The following is an 18,027-nucleotide window of genomic DNA, read 5'->3' on the forward strand; positions in this document are numbered from 1 at the left end:
TCTCGAGATTATTTCACACAGTTCAGGTCAATGGTGTGTTTTTGGGTTACTCATTAGACCCTGCCAAGGAAACCATTGGTGTTCTCTTAACCCTGGCACTCCTCAGGGAGCTCCTGGGAGAGCTGGCTGAGATCACTTTCTATCAGATTTTTCCTTTCCTATATCCTCACAAAACCTGAAAGAGAGTCTGAAGCACTGCAGTGTATCTTGGAGATGTCAGCAGGCAGGGCCCGTGATAAGACTCTTAGCTAGAGGATGAGTGCACCAGCTAAGACAAATTCTGGCTAAGGGAGCTCCAAAAGCATAAGAAAGAATGAGATTGCAAGAAAGAAGGGAATCCAGGAAAAGGGAACAAATGTTAAAGGACAGAAGGGAGTGGAAGGGGAGAAAGAGGGGACTATGGGAAAGAGCTGAATGGAGAAGGAAGGATGCAACTGCAACAGAAGGCGGGGTAGAGGAGGAGACGAGAGGAGATAACAGAAGCAAGGGAAGTAGACATGAGAAGAACAGAGCAGAGGTTAAGAACTTACTGTTTTCATCCCTACTATGGATTTCTCCACCTTGGTGACATAGGTCACATGATCCTCATTGGATTTGAGCTCTTTCTGTTGGATCCTCTCATAGATCCCCACTACTAGCTCCCGGGGAATGTCAGCGCCGTCGTCCACCCCTGCAAAGCACAGATAAGGTAGAGCAGGCTAGGCAGAGAGCAAGAAAAGAGCCGACAGTCCTCAGCATGCACCAGTTGCCTCTTTTAAACAGTGTGTCTAGGCAGTATGGGGAGATGGGGAGGAAGCAATAATCTCTTGGTATAATATACTGCCTTCTCTGCTGATATAATGATATAATCTGGAGAATGCAAAGGATTCCATTATTCCACCTCTTTGCATGCTGGCTTCTTTCCACGTGTTCCCTGCAATTTTATAGTCACACTTTCATATTTATAGAGCTTGGGCCACTCAGCAATAAAACCTGCATTGATTTCATATAACCATTGACTTTAGAGATGGAAGAGACCTATTAGGAGATCCAGCCCATTCCCCTGCCAATGCAGGATCGTAGCTCAATTGTATCTTTACTAGTTGCTTGGTCTGGTCTAGTTGTAAGTGTCCCCAGTAGCGGGGCTTCAACCACTTCCATTCAAGATTAAGAGATGATGTGTATGTGGATCGTGGTTAGATGACAACTAAAGTGAGACCCAAGATAAGAGAAGGCAGGTGTGGATAGCAAGGAGGAGAGGGCTGAGGATAGACAGTTAGAGGGAATAGCATGCAATTAAGAGAGGGGAGATTTAGGCTATCCGGAAATCTTGTCCAAATATTTGAAGTACCAAGATGGGAAAGGAGGTGTTCCAGGAGACCCAAGAGGACGTAACTAGGATGCAATCAAGCAAAGGAAAATTTCAATATCAAAGAAAACTTCTGAACTGTGACATCTATTAAACTGTCTCTCAAGAAAATGGTGGAAACCCCACCCTTTGAGTCTTTTAAAAGTGGACTGGACATATTGCTGGAGAATATACTGTAGAGGACAATTCTGCACTGATCCACTGGGTGATGGACTAGCTAAGACCTAACAGGTCTTTTCCAACTCAAGCTTCTCCCACTCAGATTCACAGAGAGCAGCAGCCCCCGTTACAAACGCCTCAGTTTGTCTTTGGCTTCAGCCCTAGTGCAAAGAATCTGGAGCAGCAGGCGTTATGCCTACCTGAGGCAACACCCTCACCTCTCAGGTTCCGGATGAAGTCCTCCAGCATCATCTTCCTGTCGGGTTTGATGTTGGGGCTGTACATGTCTGTGTTGAGGAGGATGATTGCGAAGGCCAGGATGAAAATGGTGTCCGGGTTATGGAACTGCTGGACCACATCCGGGTTACACATACAGTACCGCTGGCTGTAGTGGGAGGGATGCCAAGACATACTATGGAGACCCCAGAGTGGAAATCAAAGGCCAGTCTACCCCAGATGTACATGTGGCAGGGCCCAGACTGCTCCCCCTCAACTGGACCTCAGTATGATGGAGCAAATCACTCCTTTACAACCACACTTGCCTTCATCTCACACAAACTGGGAGTATCTGGCTGTTCTCCCAAGGCACAACTTATGCGCCAAGGGCAAATTGTGCCATCTAAGCATCAGCTCTACTGCCCCACAGGGAGCTCAGGGTGCAACTGTGTCCGAGGGGGCTCCACAGGCTAGTGTACCCTGCTCCCCTAAGCGTGGCTGGTGTGGGGGTGGGGGTGAAGCCTTGGGCCCACCTACTACTTTCCTGTTTCAGGGCACAGTACCCACAGGCATGTGCTGAAAGAGTGGTCCCAGTGCCATTATGGCTGCTCCTTGTGTGTGGGTCGCACACGCAGGGGTAGGGAGGATCGTTGTGCACTCTCCCCGCTGCACAGCCCATGTAAGGGTCCATCTCACTCTGGCCCCAGGACACTGTGCAGTCCTAGAAACCTGCAACTGCCTCAGTCCTCCAAGGGATTTCCCGCTCTGCACCATGAATACCTCTGAGTTCCTGTGAGACAGACATCTCTGTGCCTGCAGGACAGATGGGATTTACTCATTAGCCTGCCTCAGGAATTACCCTTCCTTCAAAGGGAGGTTTAGCTCTGTCACTCCCTCTCCTTTGTCCTACAGCTGCAGAAGTGTTAACCACCCATTTCACCTTGAATGGTCTCTTGCATCACCGATTAAATCCTTGTGCTAAACAATCTGTTCCACCATGTATTTAGCTGTGACACACTGCATACCTTTCCCAGACCTGAAGAAGAGCTCTATATAGCTCAATAGCTTGTCTCTCTCACCAACAGCAGCTGGTCCAATAGACGATATTACCTCACCTACCTCCTCTCTCTAGTATCCTGGGACCAGCACAGCTACAACACTGTAAACAACACTCTCACTGCAGTCAATCTTTTACTCTACCTATTTCCTGCCACCCCCACATCCCAGCTCTTATTTTCCTCAGTGTAAACAGTCGGTGTCTCACAGTCAGCAGGGCCACAGGCACATTGCAGCGACGGCTCTCCTACCTGAAGGCCTCAATTAGCCGTTCCACCTTCTGAGCCTCTCCCTGCACACGGATGTGGGCCTGGAATTTCCGCAAAGCTTCATCCAGCTCCATGACCGAGAAGTCCATCTCGTCCACCACACAGCTAAGGGGAGAGGAACACAAACTCCTTCAGCGCTAAGCCCACAATAACACTCTCTGAAGAGACACAGGGTGGGCTCATTAAGCAACCTACCAAGGCAGACAGTGATGCCAGCAGAACTTCCTACAGATTATACAGCATGTGAGCAATTCCTATGGATAGCCATGTATTTATTTCTTCATCTATTTCCTGTCGTCTGTCCATTGCTCACACACTGACCCATGCAGTGACCCAATACATTTACTCACTGCCACTCCTACTACTACTCATCCCCTCCAATCCATCCACAATCTGTCCACTCATCCATCCCTCTCTTACACACCAGCAATTCATGCCGTTGCCTCTGCATGCACATCTATCACCATTCATTTATACACCCATCCCCCTTACCATCCGTACCTTCCTCACACCACCTCCCTCAGGCCCTGAGCTGGAGAAGTTTTCCTCTGGATAATCATTAGCAGGTTCATGGCAGCAGCCACCTCTGCAGATGTAACATTTAAAAATAGAAAGCTCTTCCAGTGCATTGTTTCCCTGCACTGAGCCCAGTGCTTAATTTGTAATGAAACAGGTGCTGGGGCTCAAGCAATTTTTTTACTTTCATAACTGACACAGCAAGCCCCGAGGTGCCGGGGCTATGAACTGCCAAGCCCCAAGGTGCCGGGGCTATGAACTGCCAAGCCCAGAGGTGCCGGGGTTCAGCTCTTGCACAAATTAAGCCCTGACTGAGCCCCAGTGATAACTCTTGTTGCCAGAGTCTAGGACACTGTGGAAAGAAACACCCCCCTATGCCTACATCCTTTCTCCTTTGGCTCTGAATTGATGAAAGCTGAGCTCCCCTTCAGGCAAGTGAGACCAACTGCACCTCCCCCTCTTCCTGCCCCTTGCAACTCTGCCATGTTGGGGTTAAAGTCTGCACATCATAATTTGTACGTCTCCTGCTCCCTACTGGCTATTCCTTCACACTGCTTCTTCACACACTTTGAGAAAGGCTGCTTTACACACTTCAGCATGTGACACTTCCTCTCCTTTCTTGCACTCACTTCTTGTTTTGAAGGTTTTCTTCCCAGATGTAACAGCTGCAGACTTGCTTTTTTCTCTGTAAAATTAAAGCTGAGACCCTGGAGGGCAGCTGAGAGGCCCATCTGTGCTGCCACCGTATAGTCTTTTGTCTCCCGCCCAGAGGATCATGCCCAGCACTTTGGGAAATGCAGAGCTAGTAGAAATGGCAAAGGAGTGACAAAATCTGGTTTAGCCAGTTCCGCTGGGCTTGACACTCCGTTTGTCTGGCAGATTTCCTTAGGTTCCAGCAGCATTTTAAAGGTTCTCTAAGGCCTTTATAAAGTACAAACTGTAGCATTTAGGTGCTTGTTCACTGACACTCAACTCTATAGTACTTCTCATGGGATTCCAGCAAAAGAGGCAGGGATTGTGGAAGCTGAGCTTGGACTGCCTTGGCCAGTAGCCAGTAGCCACAAGCTCTGCAAGAGTGACAGAATCTCCTCAGCCTCCAGGTCCTTGGTGCAAAGGCAGCTCAGCATCCAACTCGATGAAACTGCCTCTCCCCAGAGCTGGCTGCACTAACAGAAGTAAGATGGGGGTGAGGCTCTATGAGAGTGGGTTCCTGCATCCATGTCAAGGATCACACAGCTCTTCCATGTGCCATAACCGAAGAAGGCCTGCTCATTTTTCCACACAAGCACCACTGTGCCTCAGAGATGGCTACGACCATGCAACCAGATGGACTAAGAGGCAGGGAAGCAGAGGGCAGTGTAACTGCCTGAGCACGTCCCCGCCAGATTCCTGACCAGCCAGCACTGTGGACAGGTCCGGTTCCAGCTTTTCTGCCACCCCAAGCAGCAAAAATAAATAAATAAATAAAATAAAAGAGCAGCGGCACTTCGGCGGCAGTTCAGTCGCGACGCTTCTTTGGTGTCAGTTTGACGGCGGGTCCTCCTGCTCTTCCTCTTTGACAGCAGTTTGGTGGCAGATCAAAGAGGAAGAGAGAGAATGAGGGACCCGCTGCCCAATTGCCGCTGAGGACCCGGAAGTGCTGTACCCGATACCAGACGGAGTGCCGCCCCTTTGAATTGGCCGTCCCAAGAAGCTGCTTCCTACGCTGGTGCCTGGAGCCGGCCCTGACTGTGGAACAAGTGATGAAAGACTGTTCTCAGAGTCCATCCAGCTCTGCAGTGCACACTGAGACAGGACTTTGGGAGTCTGGTCACTGCTGAGCGCAGACATGCGCATTTAAGTTGATAGCTGCACACCTCAAAAATGAGGTTTGGTATTTTGATTCAAGACACCCCCAACAACCTGAGACGTAAGAGAGCACAAAACGCAGGCACCTGGCATCCCCTGGGGGTCAGAGTCCAGATGCCTAGCTTTCCCTGGGGATGGATCTGGCGCCCAGTGGGATCATTTTTCACTGTTATTACATTCCTAGCTGCTGCTCCTTGGGCCTCATGCCCACAGGTAGTATGCCCAGAGGCACATCACCCACTGATAGCAAAACGTATGTAGAGGCATCGTGCCAGTGATGATTGTGCCGCAAGGCATTTAGCAGAGGATTAATCGTGGCAATGGAGACTCATGGTGAAAGAGTTCTGAGAAGGCAAGAAGCAGCTGTACCGTGTGGGGCTTGCATCAGCTCAACCAAGCACAATGACCTATTTTCAAGCTTTTCCGCTCAGGTGACAATGCAGCGGGAGCTGGGCTGCAACTAAAAGCGTCTGCAATGAACTCACAGCCCAGGCTCAGGCAGGGAGCTGAGGAGAGGCAGCCAGGTGGAAACTCTTAAAACCATAAGACTCAAAGATATTAATAAATAACATTCCTCTCCCCTCAAAAAGAAATAGAACTTCAGGGCAAACTGGAAGAGAAGAGCTCAACTCACATGAGGCCGGCTGCACTGCGCATGCCAGCGGCTCCACGCGGGAACAAGGCACTGCACGCACAGCTCTCCTTGCACGAGGGAGGCTGTGCCATGCACGCTAGCCCTCCCAGGGCTCAAGTGGCTGCAGTGTGCATGCCAACTCACTTGGTAAGGAGACACTACTTCATACACACCAGCCCTCCTGGTATGGGAAGTTCATGGCACAGCCTGCCAGCTTTTCTACCTCACAACCCATTTCCCAAATGAGAAGCTGCATTGTGTATACAGTCCTTTTTGCACAGTACAAACTCCCCAGTGCAGACCGCTCTCTTCACACAAGGGGGACTGCAAATACATGCCTGGCTCTTCCTATCTGAGGGGTGCTCTGCCAGGCCTATAGACCTAATGACATGAGAGTGTCTGTGCAGGAGCAGAAGCTGGGCTGTGCACAAGTACTTGTCACATGCGATCTGCATTGTGTACATGTCTCCTCCCTGTCCCAAAGGTGTACCGCACACCTGGCTCTCCTTGCACTAGGGAGGCAGTGGCATGCACAGCTCCCTCCTGCATAACTCAGATTTTACCCAGGAAATTGCACACAGTTGGCAGCACTAGGCAAACGTCTCTCCCTATCCCCCCATTATCAATCTGTAGATAAACTAAATCCACGGTCTCGCCTCTGGTGCAGAAGCTTTTGCACAGCCCCAGCTCAAATCCTCTTGTAATGCAAATATCCCAGGGTCCCTCAACAGGGGACGCTAACTCCTTGGTGAGTGTGGTTGTTTTGGGGGTAGCCAGGAAGTCTCCTGTGCCAATCCAAGGACAGTTTAATGGGTGAAATAGCAAACTGGCTTCCTTCACTGAGAGCTGCCTCCTCGTGCTTCTGGCTGTGAATTTCCCTCTCCCAAGAGGAGCTCCTCTCTGCCTCACTGCCCAATAGAGAAAGGGAAGGCAACATGTGTCTGACAGTGAGGAGAGCAGCACGCCTGCAAGGAGAATGCGTCAGAACAAACTGAGCGCTTGCATTCTAACGGTGACCTGCCCCTATTCACCGCAATGTCTCCCACGTTCCTCCTTTGCAGACGAATCAGGACAGCCGCTCTGACCTTCCCAGGATCCCGTGACCCAGAGCTCAAGCAATCCAGCCCCAGTGGCGCTGCCAGCTTCATTCATGGCACAGGTCAGAAGAACTGACTCAAGAACGAACCAGGAACGTATGAAATTCCCGATACAAAAACAGGGGGGATGGAAGAAAGAGGGCATGAAAGAATGAAGCAAAAAGACAGGATGAAAGGATGAATGTCAACAAAGGCAAAAGAGAGCGCGAGCATGAAAGAATGAATAAAGGAATGAGAACAAAAGCAAGCAAGCATCAAACTAAAAAAGCACAGAAGAAAGAATGGCTGGAGAAAGAGATAAAGGCAAGAATGAGAACGTTGCTCAATACTGTGAATGCTGATGTTTTTTTACTGGGTCCCGTCCCACACAGCAATGTGACCTGTCTGACAGTGTGTGTGGAATACGTCATATGCAGACATCTTAAAAACCACTTTGAAATCAGATCAGTGGTCTAGTGGATACATGAGCTGGAGCTTTAGATCCTCATACTCTGGGCTGGCTCTGTGCAGTCCATGAGGGTGGCAGAGAATGTGTCATATCTGGTGGTCTACTGAGTCTGCTTGGCTGACTGCAGGAGCAGTGGGAATAGAATCCAGTGGGAGATGTGCTGGTGCTCTTCAGTCTGAGGGTGGGTTCTTGCACTAGAAAGTCTTATTGGGTGAACAGAGAATGAAGGAATAGGATGGGATTTTCAAAAGTGCACAAGATGCTGGTAAACTCCCCTGTATAGACAAGCCCTTAGGAGTGCAGTTCTATTGACTTTCAAAGGAACTTGTGCTCTTCTGTCATTAGGCACTTTTGAAAATGCAATCCATAATGTGTTCAAATACCATAAAGTACCTAGCTACCATGCTGATGATTGTAGATTTCATTGAGTGAGATGAAATTAGATGAGAGAGAGAGAGGGAGGGGTAGGTGGGTGGAAAGGAGAGTATTATTTAAGGGCTGTAGGGGCTTGGAAGTCCTGATTTGCGGGTAGTAGGGAACAATTTAACTGGCCAAATCTTGTGCTAGTTAAAGATCTTTACATCCCTGGATATTTAACACGCATTGTGATCTGCACAGAACATTCCTCTTGTCTGCATTCAAATACACTCACTAAGCATGAATTACAGAGGTCACATTTTTAAAGGACGATGCAAAAATATTCGTGCAATTATTAACTCTGTTAAATGACAAAAGAAACAGATGGCAAATCACCTGCCCATCTGCCTGACTGACGGTCTTTAATAGCCCAAAATGTCCTTGGAAGCCAACAGGAGTAGGCAACATGTGTCTGACAGTGAGGAGAGCAGCACGCCCGCAGACATGCATCTGACAAAGTGGGTATTCACCCACGAAAGCTCATGCTCCAAAACGTGTTAGTCTATAAGGTGCCACAGGATTCTTTGCTGCTTTAAAAGGAGTAAAGATACCAGTAGTTTGTGACCTGGGCCATGCTGCTCAGCACTTGAGTGCAGGAGGGAGGCTGGAGACTTTCACAGCTGTTTTAAAGGCTGTCCTATTATTTATTAATTTGGTTTGGTTAATTTAATCTGGCTGTGATAAGAAGAATGCTTACAGCTCACTTTTCCAACCGAGTGTTTTGTTGCTTTTCATATGAAACTACAGCTAAATTAACACAGTAAATCTCATAAATAATTGAAATGACTTTGCAACAATGAAGGGCAGGATTCTCAGACTCACGTGTGTAATTTGTACCCCCGTGCTCTCAGTCATGCTCACTGCATGGGTCTATCGCCCACCCAGCTATGCTCTGTCAGGGGGACCCAGTGCTGCCACCCAAGCACTTGTGATAATGTGGCTACTTGTGCAGCTGAGAGGAGGAGGGAGGGCACTAGTGCTGCTGGCAGCACAGTACATCGCAGAAAGAGCATATCTGGGCAGGCTGTAGACATTAAACACACCAATCAATGCACATAGGCTGATACAATAACATACGAGGACACTACTCTGCTGATGGGACAGGAGACACTGGTGCTCTGGTGTTGTGTTAACACACTAAGTGTGGCTAGGGCATGGGACTAAGCCATCGGAGATGGGTTCTGCCATAGATTCAGTGGGCCAGTTCTTTGCTAATTCATGCCAGTGTAACTATTAACTTGAAAGGAAATGCTTCCGACTTATGCTGGTAAAAGGGCGATCAGGCCACTGAGTGATCTTGGGCAAGTGTGACAGGGTGCACTTGCCCCAAACTGGCCAAGGAGAGGCTAAACACACACTATGGGCAGAGGAAGCCCCGCCCCCTCACCCCTGCTGGACATACTCCAACTGAAGCACTAGTATAAAAGGGAGCAACTCAGCTCCGTCAGGGCTGACCACTGAGGAGGAAGGATGCACTTTGCAGGCTCCAGCCTGGGAGCTTCTGAAGCCCCAGACTACAGAAGCCAGAGGTGCCGAGACCCAAACAGATACCCAGGTACTGAAGGATGCCCCAAAGAGGTTAGAGCCACACAGGCCGAGAAGCCCGGAGACCCTGGAGATGCCCAGAGCATGGTATCAGGGACAGGGTAGGAAGTAGCCCAGTGGGACTAGTTGTTGGAGGGGACATCAGCGTATTGCGGTTGGATCCCCGCTGACTCAGTGGTGAGAACATTTGCCATTGTCAGGGCACTGGGCTGGGACCCGGTGGAGCAGGAAGGGCTCAAGTTACCTTACCTTAGCCAGCACTCACTCTTGGGTGGCAGCCCACTCCCCTGACCAGCCACTAGGCCACACAGCCCTGTGGAGGAGGGAAGCCTTATTTACTCTGGCCATTGGGCCAGATCACCCTGAGGGAGAGGGAAGCCTCAGTGACTCTGGCCACTAGGTCACATGACCCTGTGAAGAAGGGCCACCGTAGAGGCTTTAGCCATTAGGGCTTACGGCCCTGAGGATAAGGGTAGCTGGGTGGACTTAACTATGGGGCCAAAGGGGAACGGGATGCATTTGCCCCACGATAGCAAGTCACAGAACTTCTCTGTCCATCTGTAAAATGGACCCAATGATTCTCCTTCACCTTTGTTAAATGCTTTGAGACCTATGGCTGAAAAGTTCTTTGGAGGTGCCACGTGTGATGAGGATGGTGCTCAGGTACATTAACACACCAGGACACACAAGCACTCACAGCAATACTGATATGCGCAGTAATAATGACATGGCATCTACATCATATTTACAGGGGGATGCACGGCACAGGCTCTGTTGTAGGAACCTCTCTCACTCATTTGTTTATCCGAGAGACAGATAAGAACATTGTCAGTGGGGGCTGATGCACAACCTAGGGCTGGGAGGAATTATCTACCTACTGCTATCGCAACGACCCCTCTCTCTGCACTGAAGATGGGCTTGAATTTAAAGAGGCTCTGTCTGGAGATGCAGTCCACACATTGCCTGATGGGGAAAAAGGCAATTACTTTTAATTGTGGCGCTCAGCATGAAATGATTTGAGAGACCATGTTTCTCAATTACGGCGGGATCAATATACACGCAGCATATGAGACAGAAAGGCAGGATACATGGTCAGGCACCTGTGGCAATAAAATAACCCTGATATAGCATGGCATTTATGGCAGTGATGGGCCTTGAAATTTGAACCCAAGTTTGGCTCCTGATTTGACATCTCTTCCTTCCCCCCAGTTATGGGGGGGAGAAGGGGGGAATCTGGGTTTCCAGTTCAGTTCTATTCATCACAGGTCCTAATTGTGGAATTTGAGTGTCAATATTTGGGAGAATGGGAGAGGGGGCACATTCCAGGTTCAGGCCCATCTCTGATTTATAACGATATTTAGTGCAAACCTTCCATCCCTATGGAAAGAAAGCTCTAGCAGAGAGCTATGATACGTGCGGACGCATAGATGGCTAAGGGCCCATGCTGAGCTTCTCTGGAGAGTCAGCGGTGGGTAATCTTGTCTCTCACTGACTTTAGGGACGACCTCACAGGATCAGACCTCGAGAGAGAAGAAAGGCAGGTCGCTTTTGTACTCCTGGAGGTGGCAGTTGCTGAGGAGCAGGACTGAGCAGATACACTGCCTCAAACCCTTCCTGCTTTCACTGCCTTGATTTTCAGGAGAGTTTGGTGTGATGTTGCACTCTATATGATTTTATGAAAATATGCTAATGAGTTTAAATATAATGTAATTGGAATATGCTTCATGCAAATGGTCTCTTGTAAGGTATCATTACAAAGTTTATAATCTACGGAGTGTGGTCATCCTATTTGTATAAAAGTACCACTTTTGTATCTGAAACTAGAAATATAAACTATAACTCTGAGGGCCTATTGTAATTATGCAAAGTATGAGCCATTTGTGTGGTTTGGAATCTTGACGACTCCCATTAACCAGGACAATTGTCTGCAGATGGCTCTGTTTTACTTGTAAGTCTCCCTGTAGACATGTGTGCTGGCAAGTGGGTAATGAAGTCTTACAGTGACATGTGAACTGGAATCCATCTTTAACCTAGTGCTTTTCTATTGAGAAGGAGGGGTGGGAACCCAGAGAGGGACAAAGGATTCCCACCGTATACAAAAGATATATAAATGGGTGGAACAGAACAAATGGGGCAGCCATCATGAAGAATTCTCTAGCTACCACCTCAGCTGGAACAAAGGCTGTGCCAGGGGAAAGGACTGTGCCCAGACTAAGAAGGTGTCCAGTCTGTGATAGAAACTTATTGAAACATCTCTCAGGATGCGATTTTATCTGTTCTCAGTAGCATTACTGTATTAGGCTTAGATTTGCGTGTTTTAGTTTATTTCACTTGGTAATTCACTTTGTTCTGTCTGTTACTACTTGGAACCACTTAGATCCTATTTAATAAAATCACTTTTTACTTATTAATTAACCCAGAGTATGTATTAATACCTGTGGGGGCAAACAGCTGTGCATATTTCTCTATTAGTGTTATAGAGGGTGAACAATTTATGAGTTTACCCTGGATAAGCTTTATACAAGGTAAAACGGATTTATTTGTGTTTAGCCCCCTTTGGGAGTTGGACATCTGAGAGTTAAAGACAGGAACACTTCTGTAAGTTTCTTTCAGTTAAGCCTACAGCTGTTAGGGGACGTGATTCAGTCCCTGGGTCTGGGTTTGCAGCAGGCTAGCGGGTCTGGCTCAAACCAGGCAGTGCACTGAAGTCCTAAGCTGCCAGGGCAGGAACGCAGGGACAGAGATAGTCCTGGCACATCAGGTGGCAGTTTCCAAGGGGGTTCTGTGATCCAACCCATCACATTTGGCTCTGGCTCTGTCCCTGGCAGCATTGTTTGTCATGGTCCAAGAGCAGTGCTGAGCCAGCACGCAAGCAGTGGCTGTTCCACTTCTTCTGCTGGTGGAGAGGCCCCTACAGAGGACCCTCCCCTACATGAGTGACCTGAAGGGGAATAGATCCTTCAGGGCTGGGCAGTAAAGGAAGTAAAGGGAGGGAGACCAGCACACAGCCTGGTACCCACAGAGAAGCCAGTCTTGGAGGAAAGCCTGCCATCTCAGACAGGGGCCAGAAGACCAGGTATGACTCCTCCTGTCCCCATTCACTGTCCCAAAGTCAGGAGGCAGCAGGTGAGTGATGGGCCTGCAGACCATGGTGGGGAGGAGGCCGGGACTGGCTGAAGGCAGGTGCTGGGGAAGCACATATGGGTCTCAAAAAGCCACTAGCAGTCTCCAGCCTGAAGTGCAGGGCTGATGGAAGGGGCTCTGACTTGCAGGACCAGGAGAGAACCAGGGTCAGCGATGCCTAGTGGAACGACCCACCAAGGGTAGCCGCTGAACAGGATCAGAAGGGAGCCTGAGACAGGCCGATCAGGCAGGGGAACCCAACAGAAATGGTGCTGGAGGCAGCTGTGTGGCGAGAGACCCTCTGCCCATGGAAGCGGATGAAATGGCACTGTTGGCCAGCCCTTGGGGATTGCAAAGGTAATAACCCATTACTTGAGTGTCTTCGAGCCAAGGCTCTCTGAGCACTTCACACATACCCACAGCTTTGGCCCCCATATTTATTATCCCCATTTTACAGATGGACACAGAGCAGTGACAGAGCTGGGAATGGAACCAACTCTCCCGACTCCTCAACCTGTCCCATAACCACAAGGCAGCGCCTCTCTTCCCCTTGTTACCCCAATCACCTTCCACAGTGTGCCACGGGATCTTTAACACCTGAGGAAGCCATGGGGCCTGGTCTCCATCTTGCTCACCCCAGTTTTCCATGCCTATAAATCCAGTGACTCCGGTGGTTCTGGCTGCTGACTCATACCAGTGTGATCTCTCAGTCAGGCCAGGGACTATTACATTAATCTTAGCTGGCTGAAGGAGCTCCGGGGAAAGAGATGCTGAAAGGCCAGAACAGCGGTTGCAGCAGCACCAAAGAAAGCAGAGCCGCAGCAGCCCCTCAGGATGCAGAAAAGTGTGTGTAGGGGGACAGGACAAGGAGAAGGTGGAGCACGCTAACCCATGCGGCTGGGGGAGATGTGAGGAGGGGCAGGCATGTTCACTCAGAGTAGGGGGGGCAGGGCACTCTCAGAAGGGGCAGGGGAGGACAGAGACGGAGTGGGGAGCACACACACTTGCAAAGGGAGTTAGGAAGGGGACAGAGCACACTCACTCAGAAGGGGAGAGCAGTTGCGGGGAGAGGGGACGGGTCTCCGCACTTACTCCAGGACGTCCCTGTTGAACTGTTTCTTGCTGTTGCCCAGGAACTCCCCGATCATCTGGCGGCTGAGGCCCTTGCGCTGGAGCAGGAAATGTGCCACCCCAATGGGCGTGTCTGGGATGAAACCCCGAGAGATCAGGAACTGGATCCCTTTGTCTGGATTTCTGGAAGAGAAGGACAGGGACGGTGAGCCAGACACTCCCTTTGGGGCACCATGGTCTCTGGAAGGAGTCCCCTTGGGGAGTCCTCTCTCACATTCCTCCCATTAACGTGCATGCTAGTGTGGCCTAGGGGATCCATCCAGCCTGCAGGGGGGAAGCCTCACCTGGGTCCTACCATGTCACAGGTTAAGGGGGTAAAAATGGTTCTGATTACAAGGACAGAAGCATCCATGGTCCCTGTCCAGCTGGTGTGTCACTCTGTGGGGCAGCCTTGACCACTCAGAGTGGGGCCTCTACAGGGACTGTGCGTGCAATGAGAACCTAGTGGTGAGGACACAGCCTAAATAGGCCATAACCTTCCCCGCAGCCCCAACCCCAGAGCAGCTCTGTGTGTTGTGTCAGTATGTTTGTCCCTCTCTGTCTGCTTATGGAGCTCTCTGAGAGTTGCACGTGTGTGACTCTGCAAGTAGGTGTGGTTCTGCAAGTGTCTGCGCCTGAGTGTGTGTTGTTTGTGTGCGCCTCTGCATGTCTTCATGTGCATGAGCATCTCTGAGATCATGTGTGTTTCTGTGCACAAATATACACCATGCGTGTGTAACCCATGTGTGTTTATGTGTGTGCTTCTGGGTGCAGGTGTATCTATGTGGCCCTGTGTGTGTGTGAGCATGTATGTGTGAGTGCACGTGTCTGTGTATGGCACACAGGGGCGTACTGAAGGTTTGCATGAATCTCTTTTGTCCCTATTCTCCTGCCCCTCCGGCAGGCTGTCACTTGTGATGCACTCTAGCAGACAGCACTCTGGCTGTCAGTCAGATGCACAGGGAAATTGGTGAACGCTGAGATGATTTCCAAATTCCTCATGGTTCTTCAATCCAGGGTGGTTGGTGCTTCCTCGTGAGGGAGGCAGGAATGTCCCGTTTCTGTCGTTAGCCCTGGCGCTGGGGAATTTTGCAAAGGCTTAATGAATGAATTTGCACAAGCAGCTTCTTGGGGGAAACAGCACAGTAGCACATGAGTGCTTGATTCCTCCGTGACTTTCACTGCTCAGATCTACCGGGTGATTAGGGACTATGCAAACAACTCATCCGTACCCAGGATGGAACAGCATGCCAGAGAGTGCATTGTCCCCTGAAGGGGAACCCCCTGGGGCAGACAATACCATGGAATTACATGAACAGAATGAACTGACAATTGATGAAGTGATAATCCTAGTGGAAAAATAGCAAGTCATCCCATTCAGTATGCACATGGGAGTTTGGTCAAATCCTCACTGAAAAACCCAGGCTCACTTAGCCCATTAACTGTTACTTAACACATCATGTACATCGGGCAAAATGCACTTGCAATGCTACCCCACAAGGCTCATGTGTCACCTCTGAAGAGTCAGTGTAAAGAACACTTCCAAACACAAGTATCACAAAGGGTTGTGTTGTGTTGTGTTGAATTAAAATTCAGCAGTGAAAGGGTCTGGAAAGTGCATCTGCAAATGCACCTCTGGGGCACCTCAGCAGATGCCCAAATGCCAGGGGCTGATCTCAGCTACAGGTGCGAATCCAGAGTAATTCCACTGAAGCCAGTGGGTTTACTCTGGATTTACCCCAATGTACCTAAGAGCTGAATGTGGCCTGCAAATGGAACTGTCATACCATGTGGGTGGATGTACGGGTTGGGGAAAAGGGGGGAGGATGGTGCAGGAGAAGTAACAAACAGGAAGATGTAAAAAAAAGCAGGTCCCACCCCGCATCTCCCTTTAATTTATATTTCATCAGTCACACATTCCCTTGGCTGCAACTAGAAGATAACATGATGTACACACTCGAAACTCCCATTGACTAAAAAGGAGTTTTCCCCCTGCGTTTGCCAGAGACAGAATTTGTTCCCCAGAAAATACCAATAGGTGTGATGCACTCTCAAGCAGCACAGTGACTGAATGCCACACTGTGCTCTGTGCCAGTTACCTTCATTTATTTTATCCACATTATGTATCTTACCTCTCCGCTTACATCACTTCTGAATTTGGCCCCTGGCGTTCTCCTCTGTCCCTGAGACACTAAGCCTGGCCAGTACGTGCTGTCGGATTCTTACAGTCCTACTGGCTTTCCCTCCACCTACACAGCTAGCTGCCCACACACAAACACAGTTATTAGAGCAACACTGCATCATAAGGAATGCTCCAGCCCAGGAATTCCACCCCCTCGCTGTGGAGTGCGGACTGGGTAAGGTGCCACAGCATAAAGGCAATCACTACGTTCCCAAGGGCCAGGTCCAATCTAGAGTATCACTTGCTAAAAACTCAGATGGGGACTAAATAGCACAGTGAGATTGCTAATAGACAGTGGAGCCTGTCACTTTTCAGCCAGGCCAGTGGTGACTGTTTGATGGCACGATATGAAATGGGTTTTCTGGGCTCAGACTAGTTGCTAGTGGGCAGCGTCCACAGCACTGTAAGTACCAATCGAGTAGCCTCTTTGCTGGAAGTCTCAGTAGGGAGGCTAAGGAATGCATGGGCTATATGAACTGAACTGCTTTCTCAGCCCAGAGACAGTCCCCTTTGGGGTTCACTGGTGTGTCTTCGCAGAAGAAGCCTGTCCTACTGCTGCCCTTTCTGCACAAGTGCATAAACAGAAGACTTCACTCTCCCAGACTGACAAGCTGACACCTTCTCTCTTCCCAACTAAATGTCTTTCCAAAAAAACTGACTCTGACAGGTGACAGGCATGACTTTTCACAACCAGGTGGAAGGCATGGCCAGGAGAATGTGGTTCTGAACAATGCATATTTGACACGACTCCAGTCACACAGAGAGCTAAGATGTGGTGAGGCGGGTCAGCGAGTGGAAGAAGACCAAAGCAGTCAACAAGCTGCTGGTTCATCGTGTGTGCATAAGCCAAAGTGACTGCAGGAGTCGCAGGGAAAAAACATTAACACCCCTGCTTTACCATCAGCTCATGTCAGCTATATACACAATTCGAGCCAGACGAAGACAGATTGGTGCAGGCACAGTTGCCAGGTATGTCTGCAAATATATAAACATTTAGCTTGCAAAAAGCTGAGTACTGAGTCCATCTTCAATAAAACACCCATTCAGACCCAAACAGGCCTGAGGCCTGTCTCTGTAAAACAATTGGGCAGACCTGAGCCTGTCTCCTATGTAACCAGACGTGTGTGCCACAAACCCACCTCCGGTGTCCATCCTCTCTATGCTCCAGTCTTCACACAACTGCCAGCCAGACCTAAGGACACCCCAAGCCTCTTTCTGATAGAACATGTTCCGACTTGTTCATGTTCCATTCCCATCTCAGGCAAAATGTCCACCCACATCTCTGTGTGCCCCTAAATCTGTCTCAGGGTAAAACGTCCATCCAGAACCAGGCCCAAACCTATCTGGTAAACACCCAAAAGATGTGCGTGTACTCTGAGATCATCTCTATAAAGCACCATCCAGACCCCTTTGTCCTCAAATCACTGACTTCATAATTCACATATCCAATCCATGTGCATCACTCACTCGTCTCCTATCCAGGACTGTGTGTACCCCATAAAAAGGCCCATCTTAATGTGTGTGTGCAAAATTTCTCCCTAGTATGCAGCCTGGGCTCTCCTCAGAAATCATTCTGCTAACGTCACCATCCAGGGATTGGAATGAATACCAAAGTGAAGAGTGATATGATCAGATCGTGAAAGGGCAAAGAACTGTATTTCCCAGTTCACTGCAGTCAAGAGAGTCTCATCTACAGGCAATGAGCAAACCCAAAGTTCCTCATAGAGCCTCAGTCGCCTTCCGCAAATCCAAGGTACGTGACCTTCCACATTACCTCTTCTGACTCAAATCTCCAGGCTGCTCTGCCTTTGCTTTCACATCGACAGCTGTTTTCACAGGGCATTGTTCTGAGCTATGCGATAGATTGTGATGACTAAATTGGATCTGTCAGGTGAAAAATTCTCCCCAAAATACTGAAGGAAAGCAGCAGCTGAAGCACCCCGCCCCCAACCTAGTTAAGCTCTCGGCACTCTAATCACAAGGCCTGGGTTCTGTTCTCATTCAGAAAAGCCCCACAGTGAGTAACCAGAGCTTGGGGACAACCCCACCCCAAGAGTGC

The 18,027-nt window shown here is 49.4% G+C and overlaps 1 protein-coding gene across 6 annotated transcripts in view; it reads right to left on the reverse strand.

Moving 5' to 3' along the window:
• The window catches only part of IQSEC3 (IQ motif and Sec7 domain 3), a 128,925-nt gene that overhangs the window by 14,256 nt on the left and 96,642 nt on the right, over positions 1 to 18,027 (reverse strand). For all 6 annotated transcript variants that reach the window (XM_030543195.1, XM_030543213.1, XM_030543204.1 and 3 more), the window contains 4 exons: positions 13,769 to 13,930; positions 3,031 to 3,153; positions 1,726 to 1,892; positions 531 to 670 (listed from right to left, as the gene is read on the reverse strand). In XM_030543195.1, the coding sequence (XP_030399055.1) occupies positions 531 to 670; positions 1,726 to 1,892; positions 3,031 to 3,153; positions 13,769 to 13,930 (592 nt within the window). The remainder of the gene's footprint in view (positions 1 to 530; positions 671 to 1,725; positions 1,893 to 3,030; positions 3,154 to 13,768; positions 13,931 to 18,027) is intronic.

Source organism: Gopherus evgoodei, chromosome 1, assembly GCF_007399415.2.
Source record: "Gopherus evgoodei ecotype Sinaloan lineage chromosome 1, rGopEvg1_v1.p, whole genome shotgun sequence".
NCBI classification, from domain to species: Eukaryota; Metazoa; Chordata; order Testudines; family Testudinidae; genus Gopherus; species Gopherus evgoodei.